Raw genomic sequence first — 25,372 nt, 5'->3', positions numbered from 1 at the left:
GGGGCGCCTGCGTGGCTCAGTAGGTTAAGCATCTGATTTCGGCTCAGGTCATGATCTCGTGGTTCGTGAGTTTGAGCCCCATGTCAGACTTTCTACTGTCAGCGCAGAGCCTGCTTCAGATCCTCTGTCGTCCTCTCTCTCTGCCCCTTCCTTGCTTGTGCTTTCTCTCTCTCAAAATAAATAAGCAAACTTAAAAAAAAACACAGGTTCAGGCTGCCAGCAACATCTTTCTTGTCTAATTGGGAGGGGGGGGGGTGTGCAGTGAGAATGGAGCTCACACACACAGGAGTGGAACTGAGCCAGGAGAAGGTAGAGAGAGTGCCGGGGCTTTGATGACAATGTCTGAGACCCTGGATCTAGCTACACTGGCCTGAAGCCTGTCTGCCTTGGATCTTCCCACTTACTTGAGTCAATAAATTCTCTTTCGGTTTAAGCTAATGAGTTAGGTTTCTGTTATTTGTCACCAAAAAAGTCCTGATGAATATGTGTGCTCAGGGTCATACCAATGGCTGCCATACCTTCAAAGTCATCAGATCCAACCCGCCAGGCAAGATGTTGAGGACGATCTGCCCGGCAGTGACCTCCTGCAGGATCTTCAACACCCGTGCACACTCGCTTACCCTCTGATGCACCTGCAACACAGACAGTCCTGGTGGGAGCTGGAACGCCGCACAATCATCCAGCAGGGATCTCACTCTCCGACAGAGCCAAGGAAGAATGCAGGGATAGCTTGCCCACCCACATCTCAGCAAGCACTGTGGGTTCCACATCCCGAGAAAGGCTCAGCAACCTCCTAGCAGCTCACATAAGCACCACCTAACAGTTCACTGCAGTCAGCACTGCCATACAGACTCTCTACCCACCTCCCCACGGGGGTGTCAAGAGGACCGAATAAGACAACACATATGAAAGCACCTTGAACACAAAAGGAGCAAGAGTGTTTTTGAATCAACCTAGTGCTGGATTCTACGTGCCTATCAACAACATACATCTATTGCTTTTGTCTGTCTAGCACTCATCTGCTCCTACTTTGCCCGCTAACCCTGACCTTTGAGGACTGTGCTCCCCTCAAATCTATCAATGTACTTCTGATGGGAATTTCCCATTGGGGAAATCTCTCCCCAGTCTAGGAGCCTCCCCCCAGGGTTTTTCATTTTCAACCTGCAGCTTGAGGCAGGTATGACGACTGGGAGACAACTCCCAAAGAGCCTAATTCTCTCAGAGGGGGAGCTGAAACATACAAAACCTCAGACTGTCACGAGCTATGGTTCTAACCTCACAAGGTAAGCCAGTTTGCAGACGAGACCAACGAGCAGAGCAGAGATGAGAAAGAAAGAAAGGTCTTGACCGTATTTGTCTGGCTCCCGTGGTCCTGCCCCACTTACAACTGCCTGGATAAGCCAATCAAGTCTCCATTTGGCCTAACGAGATTAAATGGACTTTCTGTCACCTGCAATTGTAAAAGTCTTGATTAATACCCCATTTCTCTGATGTGGCAAGCTCAGACCCACTATGGCTGAGATTTCAGGACAGAAGGTTAGTGAAGTCTTCTTTAGTGACTATAGTAGGAGGAATACAGGTAAACTCTCCCTTCCCCAACTGGCACAAGCCTACCTGGCAGTTTCGGACATGGAATTCCTTCTCCCCTTCTTCAATCTGACGGTGAGGGATCCATTCCTCCCCCAGCGACTCATTAGTGAGCTGGTTCTCCTCTGGGGCCTGCTTGCAGAAACAGGTGGTCGCTGCTGACCCGTCCCTGAAATACACATGCCACCAGAGACACCAAGAAGACACTCTTCAGCTTATTTCTCCCCTTTACCAAATCCTCCATTTCCACCAAGATACCCTGGATCATCCTTTGGCCAGGAGGGAAAAAGATCTGGGGGCATACACAGGAGAGGAGAAAAACCCTGAAATTGAAGACTGATAGGTTTGAACCCCAATTTAGCAGTGTCACCTTCAGCAAGTGAACCTCTGAACCGTGGTTTCCTCACCTTTAAAATGAGTATAAGGGCGCCTGGGGGGCTCAGTCGGTTAAGTGACCGACTTCAGCTCAGGTCATGATCTCCCAGTTGGTGGGCTCACGCCCCGCATCGGGCTCCGTGCTGACAGCCCGGAGCCTGGAGCCTGCTTTGGATTCGGTGTCTTCCTCTCTCTCTGCCCCTCCCCCGTGCATGCGCGCGCGCGCGCGCTCTCTCTCTCTCTCTCTCCCTCCCTCTCAAAAATAAATGAAACAATAAAACATTAAAAAAAAATTTTTTTTAATGAGTATAATACCTGCTTTGCGTGGTTGTTGTGAAGACTAAAAATACCATCTCAATATGGGTCCAGCCTATATCCTAGCCCACGGGAGGCATCCAATCTATTATACTTCGTTATGACTGCCGTCCCCTCACCTGTGTTCTGGAACAGCCACCACAAAGCCGTGGGAGGCCAGCTCCATGCAGAAGGCTGAATACAGTGTCCTAGAGACGCAGGAAGGAAGAAAGAGAGAAGTGGTCAAAAGAATTGCCCACCTGCAGCCCCCAATCCAACCATACTTGGGTAGTGACCATCTCAAAAGATTGAATGGAGGAAGCTTCCTTTGGAATAGCCTTCCTCAAGGTATTTTCTCTGGCCAGCATACCACTTGTCTCCCCAAGGTTCCAAGAAGCATGTGGAAATCCATCCATGATGTTTTCAACCCCATATGAACCTTGACTTATCTCCTCCAGCACCCCCCAATACAGTTTGGCTACTTCGACAATTGCATTTTTATTGTCTATATGTTGTATGTCTCCCAAATTCGTTGGTCAGATCCTCAAAGACAGACACGCTGGCTATTTCTGTAATATGCAAATCTGCCCCTGTCAGTTAGCATGTGATTTTTTTGGTCTGTCCTCCAACTTCCCAGAAAAAAAGCAATATGGCAGACACTGTTCACTGCCTACTCTAAACACTTATTTTTCCCTCCGCCTTAGTAACAGAATCTGATTTTCAGCTCAAGATACAGTTATGCCATCAATTATGACATTTCTCAGCCTCCCCTGCAGCCAGGTTTAACTGTGTGATTAAGTTCCAGCCCAGCAATGGAAATATAATACTACCCTCATAATTAATTAAAATTCTCTAGTAGATATATATTTTAATGTGTACTTACTTATTTTTGAGAGACAGAGAGAGAGGCAGAGAGAGAGAAAGAGAAGCCCAAGTAGGCTCCGTACTGATAGCACAGAGCCCGATGCAGGGCTCAAACTCATGAACTGTGAGATCATGACCTGAGCTGAAATCAACAGACTGATTTCAGCTCAACTGACTGAACCACCCAGGCACCCTGATATATGTTTTAAACTCAACAACAACAAAAAAAACAAAAAACAACCCAGGTGGAATTAATTTTAATAATGTTATATTTAACTCAATAGAGCCAAGACATTATCATTTTGACATATAATCAAAATGTCTGAATTAGGGACACCTGGCTGGCTCAGTTGGTAGAGCATCCTACTCTTGATCTTGGGGTCATGAGTTTGAACCTTTGAGCCCCACGCTGGGTGTAGAGATTACTTTAATTTTTTTTTTTTTTTAAGATTTATTCATTTTTCAGAGACAGACAGAGTGCGAGTCGGGGAGGGGCAGAGAGAGAGGGAGACACAGAATCCCAAGCAGGCTCCAGGCTGCTCAGAGCCTGACATGGGGCTCAAACCCACACACCGCGAGATCATGACCTGACCCAAAGTCAAACGCTTAACAGACTGAGCCACCCAGGCTCCCGGGATTACTTTAAATAAAAAGAATGTCTGAATTAATGAAATATTCTATTAAGTTCTTTTTTTTTTTTTTCCATATGAAGTCTTTGAAATCCAGTGTATACCTTACACTTCACATCTCAGTTTAGACCAGCCATATTTGTAATGTTCAATAGCCACATGCAGCTAAAAGCTACTATAATGGACAGAGTAGATCTAGTCAATGGGACTAGAACTTTCTAGTCTCATTGTTGTACAGTGTTGTACAGAACTTTCAGGCAAGTTCTCCCTTCCTATTGCTTGGACTGTGGGTGTCACGGTAGGAGCAAAAGCAGCCACCTGAGGTCATCAGATAGCCTTAGAAATGGAAGCCACACATGGCAGAGCAAGATGATAAAAGAAGTCTGGCTCTCTGCTTAACTGTGGAAGTACCATATCATCTCTGTCTACCTCTAGCTTTCTTTTATCTGAGCAAGAAAAAAAAAAACTTCATATTGCTTAGGTCACTGTTATTTGGAGTTCTTCTGTTAATACAACTTGTTTGGATCCTAACTGATTCAGAAAGGTCAGGAAGGACAGACATTAAATTGATTCTCACCTTCTCTCACTTCTCCAAGGGAGGCAGTGCATTGGACGTAAGAGCCAGAGAGATTTCTGATCCTTTCCCAGTTCAAACTGTGTAACCTTGGGCAAGTCTGCCTTTCAGAGCCTGCCTGGTCATCTGTAAAATATGCATCCCGCCCCCCCACTGACCCCCCACCTACCTCACAGGACTGTGTGAAAACCAAAGGAACAGTGGCACATCATTATGTATTTGTGTGTTTATTTATTTAGAGAGCACGTGTGAGCATGTGAGGGAGGAGGGGCAGGGAGGTGAGAGACAGAAACAGAGACACAGAGACAGAGAGAGAGAGAGAGAGAGAGAGAGGGAGAGAGAATATATCTCAAGCAGGCTCCACGCTCAGCACAGAGCCCAATGTGAGGCTCCATTTCATGACTGTGAGATCACGACCTGAGCTAAAATGGAGTCGGATGCTTAACCACCTGAGCCACACTGGCACCCCAATAAACAGGTAACATTTAAATACACATACTCCTCCCTGTGATGGGAAGCCATAGGTCTGGAAGGATTTCCAATCCCCAATGTAACCACACAGGCAACAAGAGGAAACCATGTCCCTTTCCCTCCCTGCCTTTTTTCTAGGAATTTTTTTAATGTTTATTTTTGAGAGAGACAGAGACGGAACGTGAGTGGGGGAGGGGCAGAGAGAGAGGGAGACACAGAATCTGAAGCAGGGTCCAGGCTCCGAGTGGTCAGCACAGAGCCCGATGTGGGGCCCGAACTCACGAACCATGAGGTCATGACCTGAGCCGAAGTCAGACACTTAACTGACTGAGCCACCCAGGCGACCCTTTTCTAGGAATTTCATTCTGGTTATTGATGAGTATTTATAATTGGCTCACCCAGGTCAACTGAGGGGTGAAGTCTCAATATACATTCTTAGACCAAAAAGACCACTCTCCAAAGTCATGTGCTCACCTGCTGTCTGTATAAAATACCTGTGAGCTTATGAGGATGTTTCTTACTTTTTTCCCTGCTAGACTACAGTCTTTCTGAAGGCAAGGACTCTATCTTATTCACTACAGAATACTCAACCCCAGCACAAGCCCCGGCATATGGCAGGTACCGAATTTACTGAATAAGAAAGCAACATTGAGGGCACCTGGGTGGCTCCGTCGGTTAAACGTCCGACTTCAGCTCAGGTCATGATCTCGCAGCCCATGAGTTCGAGCCCCGCGTTGGGCTCTGTGCTGACAGCTCAGAGCCTGGAGCCTGCTTCGGATTCTGTGTCTCTCTCTCTTTCTGCCTCTCCCCCGCTCATGCTCTGTCTCTGTCTCTCAAAAATAAATAAAAATGTTTTTAAAAAGTTTGAAAAAAAAAAGCAACATTGAAACCCATCTATTTGCCTTTTGAGCCGCATCTCCACATTTACTCTCCACTTCCTGCCATGGGCTAGCTGTGTGAGTCCACGTTTAGGCTCCCCTAGTGGATGCAATTCCTTGATGTTTATCTCCATAGGACTCACCTTCTCATGCCAAGGGGCTGACACAGAACAGATGCTCAACAGATATTTGCTAAATGAATGAGAACCTAGCAAAACATAGCCCTTGTATTCACTTAGTGAATATTTGTTGGGAAACTACTACTTTCCAGGTATTGGCCTAGGCGCTGGAAGAGATAGAAGACAGACATGGTCTCTGCCTTCAGGGAAATTACAATCTAGTAGAAAAGACAGACCTTAAAGAATAATCACACGTGGGCACCTGGGTGGCTCAGTCGGTTAAGTGTCCGACTTCAGCTCAGGTCACTATCTCACACTTTGTGAGTTTGAGCCTCACGTCAGGCTCTGTGCTAACAGCTCAGAGCCTGGAGCCTGCTTTGGATTCTGTGTTTCTATCTCTCTGCCCCTCCCCTGCTCACACTCTGTCTCTCTCTCTCTCCCAAAAATAAGTTAAAAAAAATTTTTTTTAAATTTTTAATTAAAAAAAAAAATCACGCATAGTTAATTCATTATAATTATGATAAGTACTGAGAAGTACTAGATATTGTCTTATGAAAGTACATTACTGAAAAAATTAAACTAATATAATGCAGGGGTTAGAATGGGTGTCCCTAAAAGTGACATCCAAACTAGACATTGAGGTTAATTTGGAATTAGCCAGGCAAAGATGAAGGGGTTGGGGGGCCAGAGGAGGAAGAGAGAAGCAGAACAGCAAATACTTCAGGCAACGGAAACAGCCAAAAAGCACGGCACAGATAAAGGCTCTGAGGCAGAAAACAACATAGTGCTTTTACAGAAGTGAAAGGTCAGTTTGTCTCAAGAGCCGGAGTGAGGCAAGTAGTTAGAACTGAGGCTGGAAACTTTGTCTGGGACCTGCATCCACGTAAGGCCATGACAAGAACTGAATTAAGTTCAAAGGACTATTAAAAAGTCTAAATACAGAAGCGACAGTCGTTCATTTATATAACAATATTCACTGAGCACCCACCATCAGCCAGGCACTGCTCTAGGTGCTGAAATGACTCGGTCCTATCTGCTTTTTAAAACAGATCTCCCTGGCTACCGTGTCGACAATGGTTTAGGGAATGGAGAGGCAAAAATAGATGCCTTTGAGATGTGTAACCTTCTAGGACATAAGCCAGACTTGTATGTTGATAATGAACCTATAGACAGAATCTTCACAAACTTACACAGGAACACACAGACTATAGTTATTAAGCTATGTAACACAGCAAGATGTAGAAATCAGGGTTCCTAGGAAGAATTCTGAATGGATACTGACTTATAAAACTCAGGCAGAGCCTACCCAAGTCTGGTAGGAGAGATCTTACCATTCACCATCCCATGGTTCCTCGACATAGGGAAACAGAGAGCTGCGTGTGTGGACACTTCCAGGTGCCAGTCTAACTGAATCCTCACAAACCACGCTGTGGGAGCAGCATCCCCATCCGACAGATGATGAAATCTGGGCTCGGAGAGTTCTACCACTGTCCCAGGCTCCCACGGGGTGGGGGGTGGGGGGGCGGCGGCGGTGTGGCTGAGATTCACAGGTGAGGCTCTGAGCTCCAGGCGTGCAGGGAGTGAGCCCGTCTTACTGTTATATCAGTGCCATGGCAGAGCTGTCCCTCCATATACAGTGAAGAAATTACTCTGTAAGGCTTAAGCTCCTTTCTAATACTTCCGTGCTGTTACATAGAAAGAGGACTAAAAGTGTTTATTTATAAATGTTTCTGTTTAAATAAAGATGAACAGAAAATAAGTTGTTTGTTTCATTATAAATGCTGAACATGAGAAGCCTGCTGAAAGACTCCACCAGGTGGAAGGGGCTTGGGAAAGGCCTTTAAGGGAAGGTGGAAGGAGGCAGATGGGAGATAAGACAGCTGGCAGGTGGAAATGTCTGTTCCTCTGCCCTTTGAGAAGAAGTTCAGACTCAGCTGCTGTCACTGGTTGAGGAATATGACAAGTTCTGGGGGACAGAAGCTCTTACCTGAAGGCTCCCATGCCATGGGAGAAGATGATCAAGGGGTATCCAGAATCCTTTGTCTTAAAGGGGCCATTCCAGCTAACAGGCAGGCGACAAGATCCTGGCAGAGACACGGGCTATAGAATCTCTGGCTGCCCCAGATCTGTATTCCCAAGGGCAGCCTGGGCACAGGCATGCGTGGGGACACATGCCCCTCCTCACTGGAGAACCACCTTTTGCCCCTGAGCAGTCCAGGGCAAACAGTCACCTTTTCTTTCCCCTTTTCTTCCCTAGCAAGCACAAATATAATAGAAAATGGGAAGATAAATGCAACAAGCACTGAACGACCCCTGAGGTGCCAAGGCGGTGGGTAGACTTCTTAATGGTGGGGCCTTTGGGGGAAGTAGATGACTCAGTGTGACTTTCCCCAGAGAGAGGAGAGCTAAGGAAGAACTGTAAACGCGAAAGTCTGGATTCAAATCCACGACAATCTAACTCTATAACCAAAGCTCTTATGTACATAATCCTCTCCCAATTCTCCACACTGCAATGGCTGACGCACGCCCCGTGACAAAAGGGCTGGAAAATGCAAACTAATGGTACTGTGTGCGCCTAGGGATCTCTCCTAGAAACATAACCAAGAAGCTGGGAAAGCATCTGGGCGGGGCGGGGAGGCCAGCCCTTACCCACAGCCAGGTTGAACAGCAAACCCCCCCAGCGCTTATTAAACCGCAGGTAATCGGCCAGGCCAGTGCAATACTCATAGCGGGGGATCCACAGGGGCTGCTCCGTGGTCTCCTCTGACTCCTGGCAGGGATAGAACAGTCGAAAGAAGCTCCCCTGTAGGAAAGAAGAGAGCAACTGCTCAGAGCAAGAAGCCTGACTCTGCTAGACTTCCCATCAGACACACTCAGAGGGTATCTGAGGTGCCAGCGGGGCAGGGCACCAAAATGGGGAACTTAAGCTCTAATTCATATACCTGAATTTCGCACCCAGAAAATCCAGAAAGGAGCAAATTTATTTTTAGCGTACATGTAAGGCTTATGTGATTTCAAATAGCTGACTATACTGTGAATTACATCTGGGAGCACCAAAATATTTTCAGTGCTTGGATCAGAAAGATTTCAATTCTGGCCCTGAGCCCAGGCCTGGAGGAGCCCCAGGAGTGAGATTAGCCCTCGTGCTGGATGGGGTGGGGGTGGGGGTGGGGGGGCACCACCCAGGGCAGTTCTCTGGAAGCGGCAGCACCCTCATTTTACACAGGAGTAGGTGAGGGCTTAACAGGAAGTATGTGCCTCTCAAGAGAGAGGGGAAGTCTAAGGGCCAGCAGAGAAGCACCTAGGAACTGTTGGAGGGAAAGTCTGGAACCAAAGCAGGAGGGAAAATGGATGAAGGCAGGAGAGGAGAGAGAGGAGCATGTCTTCCAACCCAGGTCAGGGAGTCAAAGGCCAACAGCACATGGCCCACGGCTCCTCCTCCCATACCTTCAGATTAGCAGGAGACTGAAGACGTTCCCAGCATCAGGCATCTGCTCTAAAGATAAGGCCGCAAGCCCGAGAGCTGCCCTTGGAGCCAGAGCCCGCACCCCCTTTCCTCCTAGCTGGCAAAAGAACCCATCTCTGGCTACCGAGAGGTTTCTAACTGGAGAGACGAAGAAAAAGGTCAGGGAAGACAGACTTGGGGGCTCTATCACCAAATCCAGACCAGCTCTCTGTTTCATCGGGATGGCTATTAAGTCACGGTGCAGGAAAAAGCAGCAGGGGTGTGTGCGGACAGAGCCGGAGACGCTTACCTGGAGACTCTGACCTTCCATCACATCCCCGCAGCCTACGAGGTGGGGTCCTGTGACAGGGGGAAAGCCCACGGACTGGTTGACCCCCATTTCATCACCAGCTGAGACGAACAACGACCTGGGCAGCGCTGAACTTGATGGCTGAGGGTGGAACATAGAAGAGCCTCTTGCTGGTTTCCTCTTAGCTTCCTGTTGATTCTATGTGTCATCTGCCACCCGTGTCCACTGCTCCTTATCACCCCATCTCCTTGTCAGGGACTCGTTCAGTCTTCCACACCAACCACTGTGCTACCCTGACTTTGCCAAGGTTTAAGGGCTGCTTTGTTGTTGGGGGCAGGATGAAGAGATGGTTGGGGAAAGGAAAGAGAGCTTCCATGCTTCTCAAAACCCACTGCCAAGTGCTCACTCAGCACCTACTATGTGCCCAGCACAGCAGTAACTTCTGCGTAGAATGTAACCCAGGCTGTGTCCTCATGAGGCTAGGAATAACGACGACTAAGATGTATTATTGGCTCTGTGTCAGCACTGAACTAAGCTCTTTACATACAGTACGTCACTTCATTCTCTCCACAAATCTCTGAGGAAGGTCCTATGAAGACCCCGTTTACAGATAAGGAAACTAAGGCACAGGGAGGTTGAATAGCTTTCCCAAGTTATACTGCTTCCAGGCAGCAAACCCACGTCTGTCTAATGCAGACCCGAGCTCTTAACCCCTACTGATCCTGCTTGTGCGGAGACTTGGTTGCAGGTTTGCAAAAGCACGGACCTCCACTACTGACTATGAAGGAGGCACTTAGGCTGGGCCTTGAGGTATGAGCAAGATCTGGAGGCAGGGGAGAGGAAGGAAAGCACTTCTACACAGAGCAAGAAAGGGCAGCGATAGGGGAAGAGTGTGATGTGGCAGGAGATCAAACAAGAGCCTTGAACGTGGCAGGTGTGCGTGCTTCGGACTAGCCCACATTCCAGGAGCTTGGCTGCTCCCTAAACAGGAGCTAATGCCATGGCTTCTGTCCCTCTGCAACCTCATCATCACCAGCAACATCGTCATCATTACACCTACGGAATGCCAGGAATGACACCAAGCGCTTTGCTATATTACTAATTGAAAAATTGAGATGAGGAAACTGATGAGTTTGCCAGTTACATAGATTACCCAAGAACATACAGCTAACAGAGCCAGAATTTGATCATGAGCAGTGTGGCTCTAACAGTGGAGAATATGGCCAAGCTTCTCAACATGCATTCTATCTTGCCTTCCTGTGTGACTTGGGCGGGGCTGCCCGATCAGCCCTTGGTGTCCCCTGGTCGGTATCTGGATGAAAAGTGGGCACATGACATAGTTGGTCCATTCAGAGCAAAGCTCAGGACTTTTGATCCCTGAGGACGGAAAAGTTCTTTCTTGTTTTGAATGAGAGTGATGTGCAGATACAAAGCCTTGGAATGTGGGAGCTGCTTTGCTACTTCAAGGACGAAGCTACCCAAGGAGGATGGATAGCAGAGTTGAGCAAATCGGAGAAACGCGAGTCCTATTTGTGAAGACATTAACACTCTCTTTATCTTTATCTTAAAATGCGGGGCGGCTCAGTCAGTCAAACGTCTCCTGATTTCGCCTTAGGTCGTGATCTCGTGGTTCGTGAGGTGCGTGACACGGAGCCCGGTGCGGGGCTCTGCACTCACACGTGGAGCCTACTTGGGATTCTCTCTCTCCTTCTCTCTCTGCCTCTATCCACCCCCTGCTCACATGAGCTTTCATGTGCACATGTGCGCATGCTCTCTCTCTCAAAATAAATAAATCAAAAAAAAAAAAAAAAAAAAAGAATCTCACCCTTTGAGGAAGACACGGCCGCAGCTACAGCAGAGCTTTGGAGGCCCTGCTCCTGCTCCTGACTCACCAAGTTGCTCAGGAAGCCGCACTGCAGCCATGGCTTTTAAAGACCCCGGGAAGACACCCGTGGAACCAGAGGTGGCGATTCACCAAATGAGAATGACTCTACCCAGCCGCAACATAAAATCTTTGGAGAAGGTATGTGCTGACTTGATCAGAGGCGCAAAGGAAAAGAATCTCAAAGTGAAAGGACCAGTTTGGATGTCTACCAAGACTCTGAGAATCACTACAACAAAAACTCCTTGTGGTGAAGGTTCTAAGACTTGGGATCATTTTCAGATGAGGATACACAAACGACTCACTGATTTGCACAGTCCTTCTGAGACTGTTAAGCGGATTACTTCCATCAGTATTGAGCCAGGAGTTGAGGCTGAAGTCACCATTTCAGACGCTTAAATCAACCTCTTTAATAAATTATCAGTTGCTAAAAAAAAAAAAACCTCTAGACTATACATGAAAGGCCTGACCCACTCACTCCTAGATTTTCTAGTTACATGAGTCAGTAAATCCCCTTTTTGTTTAAACTGACTTTAGATTTCTAATGCCTGAACCAAAAGCATCTAAACCGATACGCTAAGTCCCAGCCCCAGATTTTTGGTCATTACACTATTCTGTTTTCTTTAAGACACTCTGGGATGGATCAGAAAGTTCAAGTCCTGGGGCACCTGGGTGGCTTAGTCGGTTGGGCAGCTGACTTTGGCTCAGGTCATGATCTCACGTTCCGTGAGGTCGAGCCCCGCATCGGGCTCTGTGCTGACAGCTCAGAGCCTGGAGCCTGCTTTGGATTCTGTGTAACCCCCCTCTCTCTGCCCCTTCCCCACTCGTGCTCTGTCTTGCTCTGTCTCTCAAAAATAAGTAAATGTTAAAAAGAAAATTATAAAAAAAAAAAAAGAAAGTTCAAGTCCAAGCATGTCTAGGCAAGAAGAGACCTTAGAGACCATTCCCATCAATCCTCCCCCACCCTCCCCAGTATATACACGTGCTGCTGATGAAGAAATCAAGGTCCTAAGAGGTTAAGTGAACTGTTCAACATCACAAGTGTATCTATTACTACACACAGATCTCCTGGTTGCCAACTTCCAACTGTCTGGTCCAGTGGAAAACTCAATAACCGATAATCCTAACGTCATTCTATTTACCTTTGGAATATAATAAGTGATTTTCTTTCTACTACTCTGTAGTAGTAGAACCCAGTTCTTTTTATTTACTTATTTTTAAATGTTTATTTTTTTTAACGTTTATTTATTTTTGAGACAGAGAGAGACAGAGCATGAATGGGGGAGGGTCAGAGAGAGGGAGACACAGAATCCGAAACAGGCTCCAGGCTCAGAGCTGTCAGCACAGAGCCCGATGCGGGGCTCGAACTCACGGACCGAGAGATCATGACCTGAGCCGAAGTCGGCCGCTTAACCGACTGAACCACCCAGGCGCCCCCAAATGTTTACTTTTGAGAGAGAGTGAGTAGGTGAGGGACAGAGAGAGAGAGGGACAGAGACAGAGAATCTAAAGCAGGCTCCGTGCTATTTGCAGAGAACTTAACATGAGGCTGAACTCCCAAACCGCGAGCTCATGACCTAAACCAAAATCAGAGTCGGACACTCAACGGACTGAGCCACCCAGGCACCGCAGAATCCAATTCTTTTTAAAAAGAAACTGAGCTCCTGATGTAGTCAGTGCACCAGTTAGCCAGAGTGAAACTGAGCATGTGCATGAGCATGTCTCATAGCCTGAGCTTTTCCCCTGGTCGTTGCGGGTGTAACCAATGGCAGGCCTCTGCAGGGAAACAGGGCACATGTCACCCACATGACAATGAAGCAGCTCCAAGTTCTAACTGCCATCAAAGAAGGTCAGATAAGAAGATCAGATAGACGTAGGAGTTCTGAGAAGAAAACACACTCTGGTAGCTTGCCCGTGGAGGGCGGGAGAAGGTGGTAAAAGTTAATTTTCAAGGAGAAGAAAGTGCATGAGCTAAGACACAGAGGTAAGAAAGCACACGTGAGAAACAGCTAGTCATTAGTGACGGATGCGAGGTGACAAAAGAAACGTGTGACAGATACGGAGGGTAGCAGTCTCTCAAGAGCTAGGCTAAAGAGTTGGAATCCACTCTGGAAATGAGGGTGTGGAAATCACCAATATTAAGTCTGAAAGAGCCAAGTTTGAGCCCAGCTCCTTTGCTGCCTAGCTTTCTTACCTCGGGTGGAGCATCCGATCTCACTAAGCCTGATTCCCCATCAGTACAATGGGATGCTATCCATCCTCATAGGGTTGCTAGGAAGGTCAAATGAAATAATGTAGTTAAAGCGCCCAGTATAGTATCTGGCTCTTATGAAGTATCCAGGAAATATGTGTTGATTGAGTGAAATGTAGAAACAATGGGATTTGGCAACGGAGTGGATTTGTGGAGGCAAGGGAGAGACAAGAGCCAAAGATGAGTCAGGTTTCAGGACTGGGTGACCAGAATGATACTAGCTTCTTACGGGAAAAGATGTTGGTCTTTCTGCATATAGAGAACAGTGCTTGGGATTGGAAATCAGGATAAGTGGAGTTAGACTGCTAAACAGATGGGGGAGTAGAACTCACTGGTAGTCCTGGAAAGTTTCTGGGGGGGGGGGGGGAGGGGTCATTAAGTTTGGAAATAAATACAAATGAAAGCTAATTAGCCAGAGTGAGGCATACCCAAAAATGAATCTGCATTCCCTGGGCTCACATTAACTGATGTCCAAGGAAGGCGGGGGGAGTTGGGGGGGGGGGAATGGGAAAATCCAATTTTGCCTACAAGACACCCACACAAAGTATCCAGAGTCATTTCCAATAAATGCCATATAATTTTCCAAGGAAATGAGTCCAGGTGTCTCTAATTTGCTTTGCTTAGCTCATCCAAACAATTCAAGGTGGAACCTGTCTAGAAGCCTCTCTACCCATGCAAACCTATTCCACCCATCAAGGCCCAGAGAAATCCCCGGTTCTCTGTGCTTTCCCAAGTCCTTCCACCTTCCCTCCTCTCAAATCTAAGCACTGTCCACATCCCTCACCTGGTAACCAATCACGGGCTGCTTTAGAACAGCTCTTGGATTACTGCCTATTCTAGCAGTTTTCGATCAGTGACTTGCCTATGAACAGTTCAAGTAGAACCTAGTTCAGAGGTTCCTGAACCTATCATCACAATCACCTGGGAAACGTTCAAAAATATAGATTTTAAGGTCCTCATTCCCGGAGGTCAGTTTTTAAAAGCTGCCCATGTTTCTCATCAGCAAGGTGTGAGAACCTCTGGTCCAGAGGGAACACAGGACTTTTTATTCAGAGATGTATGCATGCAACAAATATTTACTGAGTGTATACAGTGTTCCAGCCCACCACTGTATATTAATGAAATGATAATGACTAAGATTTCACTTAGTTGAATCCCCATGGCCACCTAGAAGCATGTTCTTGCTGGTTACAAGGCTTAATGTAGCGCCTTGCATATAACTACTGGCAAGAATTAATTTATCCAATGAATCTGATTTAGTTTTTTACACACTTAGGCCTCATTTCTTTGGATATACTAGAGATAGAGGCTGTGTTTTATACTTCTTTGTAGGCCAAACCATCTATCATCAGGCTTCCTCTATGTAGTAAGGACCCAATAAATGCCTCTTTATTTGGCTTTGATTTAAACTCCCTCAATTCTTTAATCTGTCTTTTCTACCTAAAAACAAGGCTATATGGTATAGTGTAAAAAAGGCTTTGGCGACCGTCTGAATTCCAATTCTTAATTGGCTGTGATCTTGAGCCAGTTCCTTAAGTTCTAAGCCTCTGATAATTTATCCCATAGGATAGAAATAATAGTACTCGTGAAGTTGTTGATGAGAATTAAATGAAATAATGTATATTATAATAATGTATATAAAGCACCTGAAACGTAGAAGGCCCTAGAACCAGAGATGGTAGCTCTGAGCCTAAGTTCTTTTTAAGTAAAATGAAGTCACTTCTAGTTAAATTAAAATAAGAAAGCTGATAATTGCCTATGGCTTGGTACGTTTCAAGTACGCATAAAAATCTTAAAAATGAATGAATAATGCCATGTCTCTCTTTCGCCATACCCAGCCGAGGTCTCTTTCAGAAATTTTTTCTGGATTAAGCCCTTTGGCAAAATGGATTCTTCCCTCCCAGCTTTTCTGGGTCAGAAACACCCAAGCCCAAACCACAGTGTACTAAAAAGGCCCACAAGAGCCCAGAAGGAATGGACAGTGCCTACAATGCAGCTGTCCATCTCCTGCTGGGGCCCTGTTTCCAGTGAGTAGAAATCAACCACCCTTTTGCCAGCTGTGTGGACTTTTCATCACTGGCTATTTCAGGACAGAGTCCACCATAAACACTTCTCTGGGGCTTCCTTTCAGACAAAGCTCTATGGAGACTTAAAGCTCCTTAAAGACCTTTGGGCGCTGGAGGAAGTGAGGAAACATCCTGCTCTTAGAGAATAGAGACACCAAGTGCTCCAGAGGCAGGCTTGAGCAACAAGGGGGCAGAGATAGAAAAGGAGCCAAGATAAGAGGCGTCCAGAGCATTAACAATTATAATAAAAATAACCTCTCTCGCTTGTGGAGGCTTTACAGTTTAAATTTTTTTTTTTAACGTTTTATTATTTATTTTTGAGACAGAGAGAGACAGAGCATGAATGGGGGAGGGGCAGAGAGAGAGGGAGACACAGAATCGGAAGCAGGCTCCAGGCTCCGAGCCATCAGCCCAGAGCCCGACGCGGGGCTCGAACTCACAGACCGTGAGATCATGACCTGAGCCGAAGTCGGACGCTTAACCGACTGAGCCACCCAGGCGCCCCGGCTTTACAGTTTAAAAAGCCCTTTCACACACATTAGCTTATTGGCTCCACAACACAGCCTCACCCTAAGACCGACAGAGCGATTACCATCTTCACTGTGTCCATCAAGAGCGGAGCCCCAGAGAGATTGCTTGATGTGCCCAAGGTCACACAGCGAGTGAGCTGCCGAGGTGGACCAGACCCCGGGTCGGGGGGAGTCCAGGGCTCTTCCACTAGGAAGAAGGAATGGCGACTCTCCTTCCACTACCATGCAAAACCGGAAAGTGAGGGTAAGAGAGAAAGCACACAGGAGGTGTGGAGCATAAAGAAGCCCAGGTTTCAGGGAGGTCACATTGTGTGCTCAGAGAGGGGTCGTGGGGGGGGGGGGGTCCTAGCACCAGAGCTCAGGGTGGGACTCCAGGGCCGTTGGGAGTGAAGGAACAAGATGACAGTGGGAGGGTGAAGGGTGCGGGTGGATACTGGAGGTGTCTGAACAGGAAACAGAAAAGGATGAGGGATTAATGCGGACTTCCTCGGATTGGGACGAGCAGCCCCCAAAACCGGCTGGAGGATGGAAAAGTTGGCTCATATCTCAGTTCAGAACAAGAGCTTTCTCCAATCCAACTTACCCAGTCAAGTTGACCCCTCAGAAGTAGCCCAGAAGGTCAATTGACGGGAACTAAAAACTACTCTGGAGCTCGTAGCCCTTTGGTAGTTGTAGTTTTCAGAACTCACCACTGGCGCTTTAAAGCGTTCCCCGCTTCTCTGTCCGGAACTACAACTCCCGAGGTGCACCGCGCGAGATTGTGCATTACGACTCTAGAACTACAATCCCCAGAGTTCTATGCAGCCCCCGCCTCGTTGGATGAAACCTCCCAAGGTCCGGGATGCGGTCCGATTCTTCCCCCTGGTGGTCTGAGGCGTCGCCACCACGATTACAAGACCCGCGCGGAGGGTTACTGCTTGTAGTCCCGGTTAGTAACCCTCCGCCTCACCATTCCTCAAATAATTCCCGGGCGTGCCTAGAAATTGCAATGGCTTCCGTTTTATTCTCAAGGAAGGAGGGGGGAGGAGAGGGGTCGGAGCTTTTTTTGGTTCTTTCCCCCCTCCCCCCAATTCTGTTTCCCGTGAGAGTATGAGACTGCTCATTCAAATTAAGTGCACATTGGCGCCAAATCCATAACCTGTTGACAATTGTGATTTTTCCATTGTCCTCCAGAAACTCACTGACATGGAACAGGGGCGAACCTGAGTGATCACGGATACTCCCCACCCTCAGCCCAGCCCTTCCATCCGTCATCGCTTTGCTGCTCTTGTGCTGGTTCTTAGGGACACACTGGTGAATAAGATACTGTCCCTAGCCTCCAGTGAAATCACAGTCTAGTGGAAGAGTCTGACAAATCAATTACAACACCGCGATATGGGCTCTGATGGCGGACACAATGGGGGGTGTGGGAACCCGGAAAGGGGCACCTGCCCAGGCTTGGAGGAAATGGGATGGTGTCAGCAAGGCTTTTTAGAGATCTATGTTAAAATTAAGAACTGAGGGAACAGCACTTAGCCAGGAGCACAGGGATTGTGAAGAATGTTTTACACTCAGTAACACAAGAGTGTGAGGGTTGCCACATCCTTGAGTCTTGTAAACTTCTGTAACAAATTTGGATCATTCAAGCAACTTTAAAAACTTTCAGCGGCTTCAGACTACTTCCTGAACGAGGTCCCAGCTTCTTAGCTTTGATGCAGGCAGGCAGGGTCTCAAGACCTCAAGAGGGTCCCGCAGGACTAGCCAAGAGGATCCTTGGCTCCATGCAGGATGGAAATCAACCTCCAGCCAGCAGGAGGTAAAAGCAGTTGATTGAAGATATAGGAAGAACAGATACAGACAGAGCATCTGGGAGACTCGGAAAGGAAAGGAGCATGAGTCTTGTCTTTGCTTGGGGTCTGGGGGATTTATCGACAATTGTGGTCTGATGCCCGTGTCCTCTCAGACCTCTAAGAAGTGGTCAGAAAAAGGACGGGGTCCAGATGTCCATCATAAGTCACTCAGTCCTTAGAGCCAGGGGTCTTGGTGTCGAGATGCCTAGTGTCAGTGGTCTGAAATATGCACATGATGGCTTTTCCAGTAGTGCCTTAGGTATTATCTTTTGTGCTAGAAAGAAGGCTCCAAAGATATCATTACCTCTTTGTCCCTACAAGGAGGACATACAATAAGGCATGTGCAGGGCAGGGGTACCGGTCCTAGCAAGCATAGAAGCCCAAAAGAGGCAAAATTAAAAAACAGCTTTTTGTCTCAAGGGGTCCCTTCGGTTTCCCTGTCTCAGCTTGGCATTGGAGATCCTCCCCGACCTGGCTCCCCACCACTTCCCCAGAAGTGTTGCCCATGCTTCTCTGGCAGGGCTCTCCTCTCTTCTGGTCTGCCTCCCGCTATGTGCTATGTGCACCCCCTCACCATTCTGCAGGTGTCCCAGGCTTGTACCTCCACACTCCAAGTCGTGCTCTTCCCTCCACTGGGTGCTGCCCTGTCTGGTGGCTTGTCTAATCCTGTTCTTTTAATGGTCCGCTAGGTTCTCCTCCCCACGAAGCTTCCCTGATTCCTCCAGCCCCAAAGGACCTCTGCCCATTCTCAGTTGCTGGGACATTCGTGTGCGCCTCTCATTTGGGGGGCTTACCTCGCACTGCCTGGTGCCATCTCCTAGGTGGGAGGTCTTAACGCTCCAAGAAATTGTGAGCTCTCTGAGGTCAGGTGCTGAGTCCTACAGGCGACCCTCCCCGCTCCCCACCGCCCCCCCCCCCCCACCGGCTCCCATCTCACATACCCTCTAGTCACCAGGGTCCAGAGTCCCTGTTCAATTTTTCTATTCAGAGGCTCACCTCTGCTCCTGACACCCTGTCGCCACCACCATCCTTCCAGAAGCCAAGATAAACTCATCAGGAAAGAGTAATGGTAGTCTCGCACCATGGTAATTAAGCCCTGGATTTAATTAAAGCTGTGGTTGGTGGCACTGACAGCAGAGTAATGAAAGCTTAGTGTAGATCCGAGAATGCTCTCTTTGGCATTAATCAGTGCTCTTCAGCTGGCCCAGCACAGCCATGACTAACCAGAGTCCCTAATCATGAGAGGGGCAGCTCACACCTCCTATGTCTCCTACTCCCAGACCAGGCCACGGAGGGTGTATTTGCTGGGCAACTGACTCTTAAACTTCCCAGGGACAGGGACGTCACAGCCTCCTTTACCTCTTTGGTCACTGTTAGGAAGATCTTGGGCCCAAACTCCTGTTGCAAAATAAAATACTTGAGTTCCATTGCATTTCCCTCCAATCTAGTCTTTTCGGGGGTAAACAACCCAAATGCTTTACGTTTTTAGCAAGCATTTGACTTTCTAGGCTTTTATCCTAGATCCTGTCCTCCAACGGCTCACGTTTTCCTTCCAGCTGGCCACCATCCCACTCTAGCCTTCTCCTTGTTGCTAAGTTACTAAACTGATATTTAGGTGACTAGTTTGGATTTCCTGCCCCCCTCCCCCACTGAAGTTGTTGGACAACACTTTTTAAAATCAAACTATAATATGTATAGAATAAAGTGCGTAAAGCGCTCTAATACTAAGGGTCCAGCTTAATTTTTTTTTAAAAAAAATTGGCGTAACCCTCACTTAGTTTGAAATGTGGAACATTTCCAATACCCTGAATGGTTGCCTCATGTCCCTTCCCAGTTTATAACCACTTATCTCCCGAAGGGAACCACTATTTTTCTTTCTATCTTCATCAACTAGTTTGGGGTGAGCAACATTTTGTAACTTTTGACAATGATTTTTTTTTTTCAGTTTGTTTATATATTTTGAGAGAGAGAGGCAGAGAGAGAGAGGGAAAGAGTGAATCCCAAGCAGGCTCCCTGCTGTCAGTGCACAGCCCAATGCGGGGCTTGAACCCGCAAACTGTGAGAAATGACCTGAGCTGAAATCGAGTCGGATGCTTAACCGACTGAGCCACCCACGCAGGCACCCCGACAGTGATATTTTATGCTCAATGATCCATCATTGGATGATACCTGTGTTAATGCCATTGTGGTCAAAGACCACCAGAAACACACCTGTAATTGAGTAAATTGGATACTCCTTGCAATGAGAGAGAGAATACATGAAAAGGAGCTGTGGGCCATCTCAGAAAGAGGGGTATCAGGAAAGACTTAGAATCGGGACTTCTGTTAGATGATTTCAAGGAGGCTTGCAGGAAGGAGGGCTTTGCTCTGGATTGGATGCTGTCCGAAAGTAGGGGTAATCCTATGACCAAGGATCTTAATTTTATCTAGAAGGAGGGGAAGAGTTCAGTAAGGTAAAAGCTGTCATTAGTAAGAAGCAATAGTCCCTTTTATTAGCCAGAATAGGGGGATGGTTGGTGTTTTTTGTGGCTTGGACAATGTCCATATTTTGTTCAGACATGAGTATGGAGTGGTCCCGTTTGTATCTTAGTCCATCATGGACACAGAGTGGCCTTGTCTGATATTGACATTCTATGAAATTGTTTCTGTTCAGCTTAGGTACACCCAGGCTCAAGGGTGAGTCCCAGGCCAGCTCCTGGAGGTCAGGGTCTGCTTTGCTCTTTCTTATATACCAACGTATGTCGATGTCTGCTCTGGGCTGGGTAAATAGAAATTACTTGCCTTTGTGTCCTTGGGGACCTCGTGGCTGGTCAGGAAAACGGACAAGAGAACAAATATACACCGTTGGAAGGCACAGGGTCTGGGCCCTGGAGATAGGCTACAAACTTTAAATCTCAGATCTACCACTTACTAACTGAGATCTTTGGCAAAGACTGTTTTTAGGCCTCAGTTTCCTCATCTATAACAGGGACAACAATAGCATCTACATTATAGAATTGATGCCAGGATCAAACGAGCTAATCCACAGATCACTAGTTACTTAAGTAGCTTGGATCTGATAGGGGGCAGGGGTGGATGCAGGTTTTGTGGGGCTTGAAGCTTAGAGAATTCGAGGAGACCCTCTTTGAAAAGAATTTTAAATATCTTACTTTTTCAAAATTTGGGTTTTTTTTTTAATGTTTATTTATTTTTGAGAGAAAGAGAAAGACAGAACACGAACGGGAGCGGGGCAGAGAGAGACGGAGACACAGAATCCGAAGCAGGCTCCAGGTTCTGAGCTGTCAGCACAGAGCCTGACGTGGGGATCGAACTTACAAACCATGGGATCATGACCTGAGCCAAAGTCAGACACTCAACCGACTAAGCCACCCAGGCACCCCACTTTTTCAAAATTTATAAAACATGTGACCATATGAACACATTGTAGATACCCTCCTAGGGCCTTGGACAGGACTCCGAAGCTTAAACCTTGTTAGCTTCTCTATAACTCTGACCTTGGGAAGAGGCAAGATTACACAATATCTTCAATCTTTTCAGATCACTGCTTTCAAACCAGCTCTCCCCAAATACCCTTGTCCTGGCTGAAACCCGCTCGAGAACTCTTAGCTCTTTCTTGTGTCAGAGCCTGGAAGTTCATAGGCTCGTGTTGGAGGCATGGACTCGGGTCCTGCTCTGAATGTAGCTGTGCCTACTATTTTCAGCCCTGGGCCCCAGCTGGAGTCCGGATGAATCCAGCTAGGTCTTTAATGTCCTGTTAACAGACAGAGTACATACTTAATAAAGAATTGTAACTGTCCTTCTCTATTATTGTTAATATAATAATTCTTCTAGTCAAAAAAATATATTGAGTAGAGTCTAGTATGTCGCAGGCACTGTGCTCAACCCCGGAGATCAAGCGGTGAATGGAGAAATCAATATCCTACCCACATGGTGCTTTCATTCTGGTGGAGAGAGACAGATAACACACATATAACCAAGATAATCACATGCTATGTTAAGTGCTCTACAGGAAACAGACAGGATGCTTTGACGGAGATCAACAGGAAGGATTCTATGAACAGCTGGCATTTGTGCTGAGCTCAACCATACCCACCATTTCCTGATTGTCTGCTATGTGTCAGACATGTCGTTAGGAACTTTCCAATACTTTATGTCATTTAATCCCCCTGGGAAGTATATCATAGTCTTTCTTTTTTTTTTGAAATTTACATCCAAATTACTTAGCATATAGCGCAACAATGATTTTAGGAAGAGATTCCTTAGTGCCCCTTCCCCATTGAGCCCATCCCCCCTCCCACAGCCCCTCCAGGAACCGTCAGTTTGTTCGCCATATTTATGAGTCTCTTCTGTTTTGTCCCCCTCCCCCCCGTTTTTATATTCTTTTTGTTTCCCTTCCCTTATGTTCATCTGTTTTGCCTCTTAAAGCCCTCATATGAGCGAAGTCCTATGATTTGTGTCTTTCTCTGACTAATTTCACTTAGCATAATACCCTCCAGTTCCATCCACGTAGTTGCAAATGGCAAGATTTCATTCTTTTTGACTGCCGAGTAATACTCCATTGTGTATATATCCCACATCTTCTTTATCCATCCATCCGTCGATGGACATTTGGGCTCTTTCCATACTTTGGCTATTGTTGATAGTGCGGCTATAAACACGGGGGTGCATGTGTCCCTTTGAAAGAGCACGCCCGTATCCCTTGGATAAATGCCTAGTAGTGCAATTGCTGGGTCGTAGGGTAGTTCTCTTTTCAGTTTTTTGAGGAACCTCCATACTATCATAGTCTTTCTATTTTTCAGACAAGAAAACAGAAACTCAAAGAGGTAATAGCAGTGTTAATATCTGCCTCATCTCCCCTCATCCTTCTCTGAGCTCCCTTGCCAGTGTGGTACTTTCCAGCACACTGAGGGCCCCTCCACCCAAGGGCCTGATCCTGCCTGCTTCCTTCCGGAGGGCTTTCTTAGGCATCTGTGAGCCACGAAGGGGAAGGGAGTGGCGAGTTCTGCCCCCGAGGGCGAGCTTCAGCCATCAAGGAAGTTGGTGCCTCCATCGTGAGTTAAGGTGATTTTGAGGTGCATTTCACACTCTTTCAGAGAGTCCCGGGGGACACTGAACCCGTGGCTCATGGCAGTAAACCTCACATGAACGTGCCCCGCCCGGATTCACCTCCTCCACGCCTTTACTTCTGCTTCTTGAAATCACCTCTCAAATAGACTATAAGCACCTAACTCTCAGGGTCTAATTTTGGGGGCACTCAGGCTAAGACAGAGCCTAAATGATTTTCCCAAGGCCACCCGACCAAGTGGCAGAACTGCAATGTTAATCCAGGTTCGCATGGACCACACTCCACAGTCCTAACCACTGTGCCCTATGACAATAAGCCTGAGGAGAGAGCCCAAGCCCCTCTGGCACCACCCCAGGCCCTTCCCACTCTGACCTCTCCTGCCTCACTCCCGGCCACCTCATTCTCAGCACCTCACTCCCGGCCTCCTCACTCCCGGCCACATCACTCCTGGCCTCCTCACTCCCGGCCACCTCACTCCCGGCCACTTCACTCTAAGCCACCTCACTCTCGGCCACCTCACTCCCGGACACATCACTCCTGGCCTCCTCACTCACGGCCTCCTCACTCTTGGCCACCTCACTCCCGGCCACCTCACTCTCGGCCACCTCACTCTCGGCCACCTCACTCTCGGCCACCTCACTCTCGGCCACCTCACTCCCGGACACATCACTCCTGGCCTCCTCACTCATGGCCTCCTCACTCCCGGCCACCTCACTCCCGGCCACCTCACTCTCGGCCACCTCACTCTCGGCCACCTCAATCCCGGACACATCACTCCTGGCCTCCTCACTCACGGCCTCCTCACTCACGGCCTCCTCACTCTCGGCCACCTCACTCCCGGCCACCTCACTACCGGCCACCTCACTCCCGGCCTCCTCGCTCCCGGCCACCTCACTCCCGGCCACCTCGCTCTCGGCTACCTCACTCCCGGCCTCCTCACTCCCGGCCTCCTCACTCCCGGCCACCTCGCTCCCGGCCACCTCACTCTCGGCCACTTCGCTCCCGGCCACCTCGCTCCCGGCCACCTCGCTCCCAGCCACCTCGCTCCTGGCCTCCTCATTCCCGTCCACATCACTCCTGGCCTCCTCACTCCGGCCACCTCACTCCCGGCCACCTCACTCCCGGCCACCTCACTCTCGGCCACCTCACTCTCGGCCACCTCACTCCCGGACACATCACTCCCGGCCTCCTCACTCCCGGCCTCCTCACTCACGGCCTCCTCACTCTTGGCCACCTCACTACCGGCCACCTCACTCCCGGCATCCTCGCTCCCGGCCACCTCGCTCCCGGCCACCTCGCTCTCGGCCACCTCGCACCCGGCCTCCTCGCTCCCGGCCACCTCGCTCCCGGCCTGCTCGCTCCCGGCCTTCTCGCTCCCGGCCACCTCGCTCCCGGCCTCCTTGCTCCCGGTCACCTCGCTCCCGGCCTCCTCGTTCCGGCCACCTCGCTCCCAGCCTCCACATACTTGGTCACCTCATTCTCGATCACCTCACTCCCGGCCACCTCACTCCCGGCCTCCTCACTCCCAGCCACCTCACTCCAGGTCACTTCACTCCCGGCCACCTCACTCTTGGCCACATCACTCCCGGCCACCTCACTCTCGGCCACCTCATTCACGGCCACCTCATTCACGGCCACCTCACTCTCGGCCACCTCATTCTCAGCACCTCACTCCCGGCCTCCTCACTCCCGGCCACATCACTCCTGGCCTCCTCACTCCCGGCCACCACATTCTCAGCACCTCACTCCCGGCCACCGCACTCCCGGCCACCTCACTACCGGCCACCTCACTCCCGGCCACCTCACTCCCGGCCCCCTCACTCCCGGCCACATCACTCCTGGCCTCCTCACTCCCGGCCACCTCACTACCGGCCACCTCACTCTCGGCCACCTCACTCTCGGCCACCTCACTCCCGGACACATCACTCCTGGCCTCCTCACTCACGGCCTCCTCACTCACGGCCTCCTCACTCTTGGCCACCTCACTCCCGGCCACCTAACTCTCGGCCACCTCACTCTCGGCCACCTCACTCCCGGCCACCTCACTCTCGGCCACCTCACTCTCGGCCACCTCACTCCCAGACACATCACTCCTGGCCTCCTCACTCACGGCCTCCTCACTCCCGGCCACCTCACTCCCGGCCACCTCACTCTCGGCCACCTCACTCTCGGCCACCTCAATCCCGGACACATCACTCCCGGC

At 48.7% G+C, this 25,372-nt stretch overlaps 2 protein-coding genes across 5 annotated transcripts in view; one reads left to right on the top strand and one right to left on the bottom strand.

The window, feature by feature from the left end:
- PAFAH2 (platelet activating factor acetylhydrolase 2) overlaps positions 1-16,964 on the bottom strand; it is a 65,440-nt gene extending 48,476 nt beyond the window's left edge. For 3 of the 4 annotated variants that reach the window (XM_019461869.2, XM_019461870.2, XM_019461872.2), the window contains exons 1-6: positions 9,547-9,687; positions 8,441-8,594; positions 7,779-7,875; positions 2,397-2,465; positions 1,615-1,756; positions 519-632 (exon numbers count right to left, since the gene is read on the bottom strand). In XM_019461869.2, the coding sequence (XP_019317414.1) occupies positions 519-632; positions 1,615-1,756; positions 2,397-2,465; positions 7,779-7,875; positions 8,441-8,594; positions 9,547-9,636 (666 nt within the window). In that variant the 5' untranslated portion in view covers positions 9,637-9,687. Of the gene's footprint in view, positions 1-518; positions 633-1,614; positions 1,757-2,396; positions 2,466-7,778; positions 7,876-8,440; positions 8,595-9,546; positions 9,688-16,858 lie in introns of those variants that run through there. The other variant, XM_019461868.2, reaches the window with a different exon arrangement.
- Positions 11,445-11,827, top strand: LOC109274349 (40S ribosomal protein S20-like). Its single transcript, XM_019461875.2, has one exon. It carries the CDS (start codon positions 11,468-11,470, stop codon positions 11,825-11,827), a length of 360 nt encoding a protein of 119 aa, XP_019317420.2. The 5' UTR covers positions 11,445-11,467.
- Positions 16,965-25,372: the final 8,408 nt, after the last annotated feature.

The sequence above is a fragment of the Panthera pardus genome, unplaced genomic scaffold, assembly GCF_024362965.1.
Source record: "Panthera pardus isolate Hobbes unplaced genomic scaffold, ASM2436296v1 HiC_scaffold_11, whole genome shotgun sequence".
NCBI classification, from domain to species: Eukaryota; Metazoa; Chordata; class Mammalia; order Carnivora; family Felidae; genus Panthera; species Panthera pardus.
This window is presented reverse-complemented; position numbering and strand designations above follow the sequence as displayed.

Excerpts from the sequence above, each read along its gene's own strand:
- LOC109274349 (XM_019461875.2), top strand. The coding sequence starts at position 11,468 with ATGGCTTTTAAAGACCCCGGGAAGACACCCGTGGAACCAGAGGTGGCG.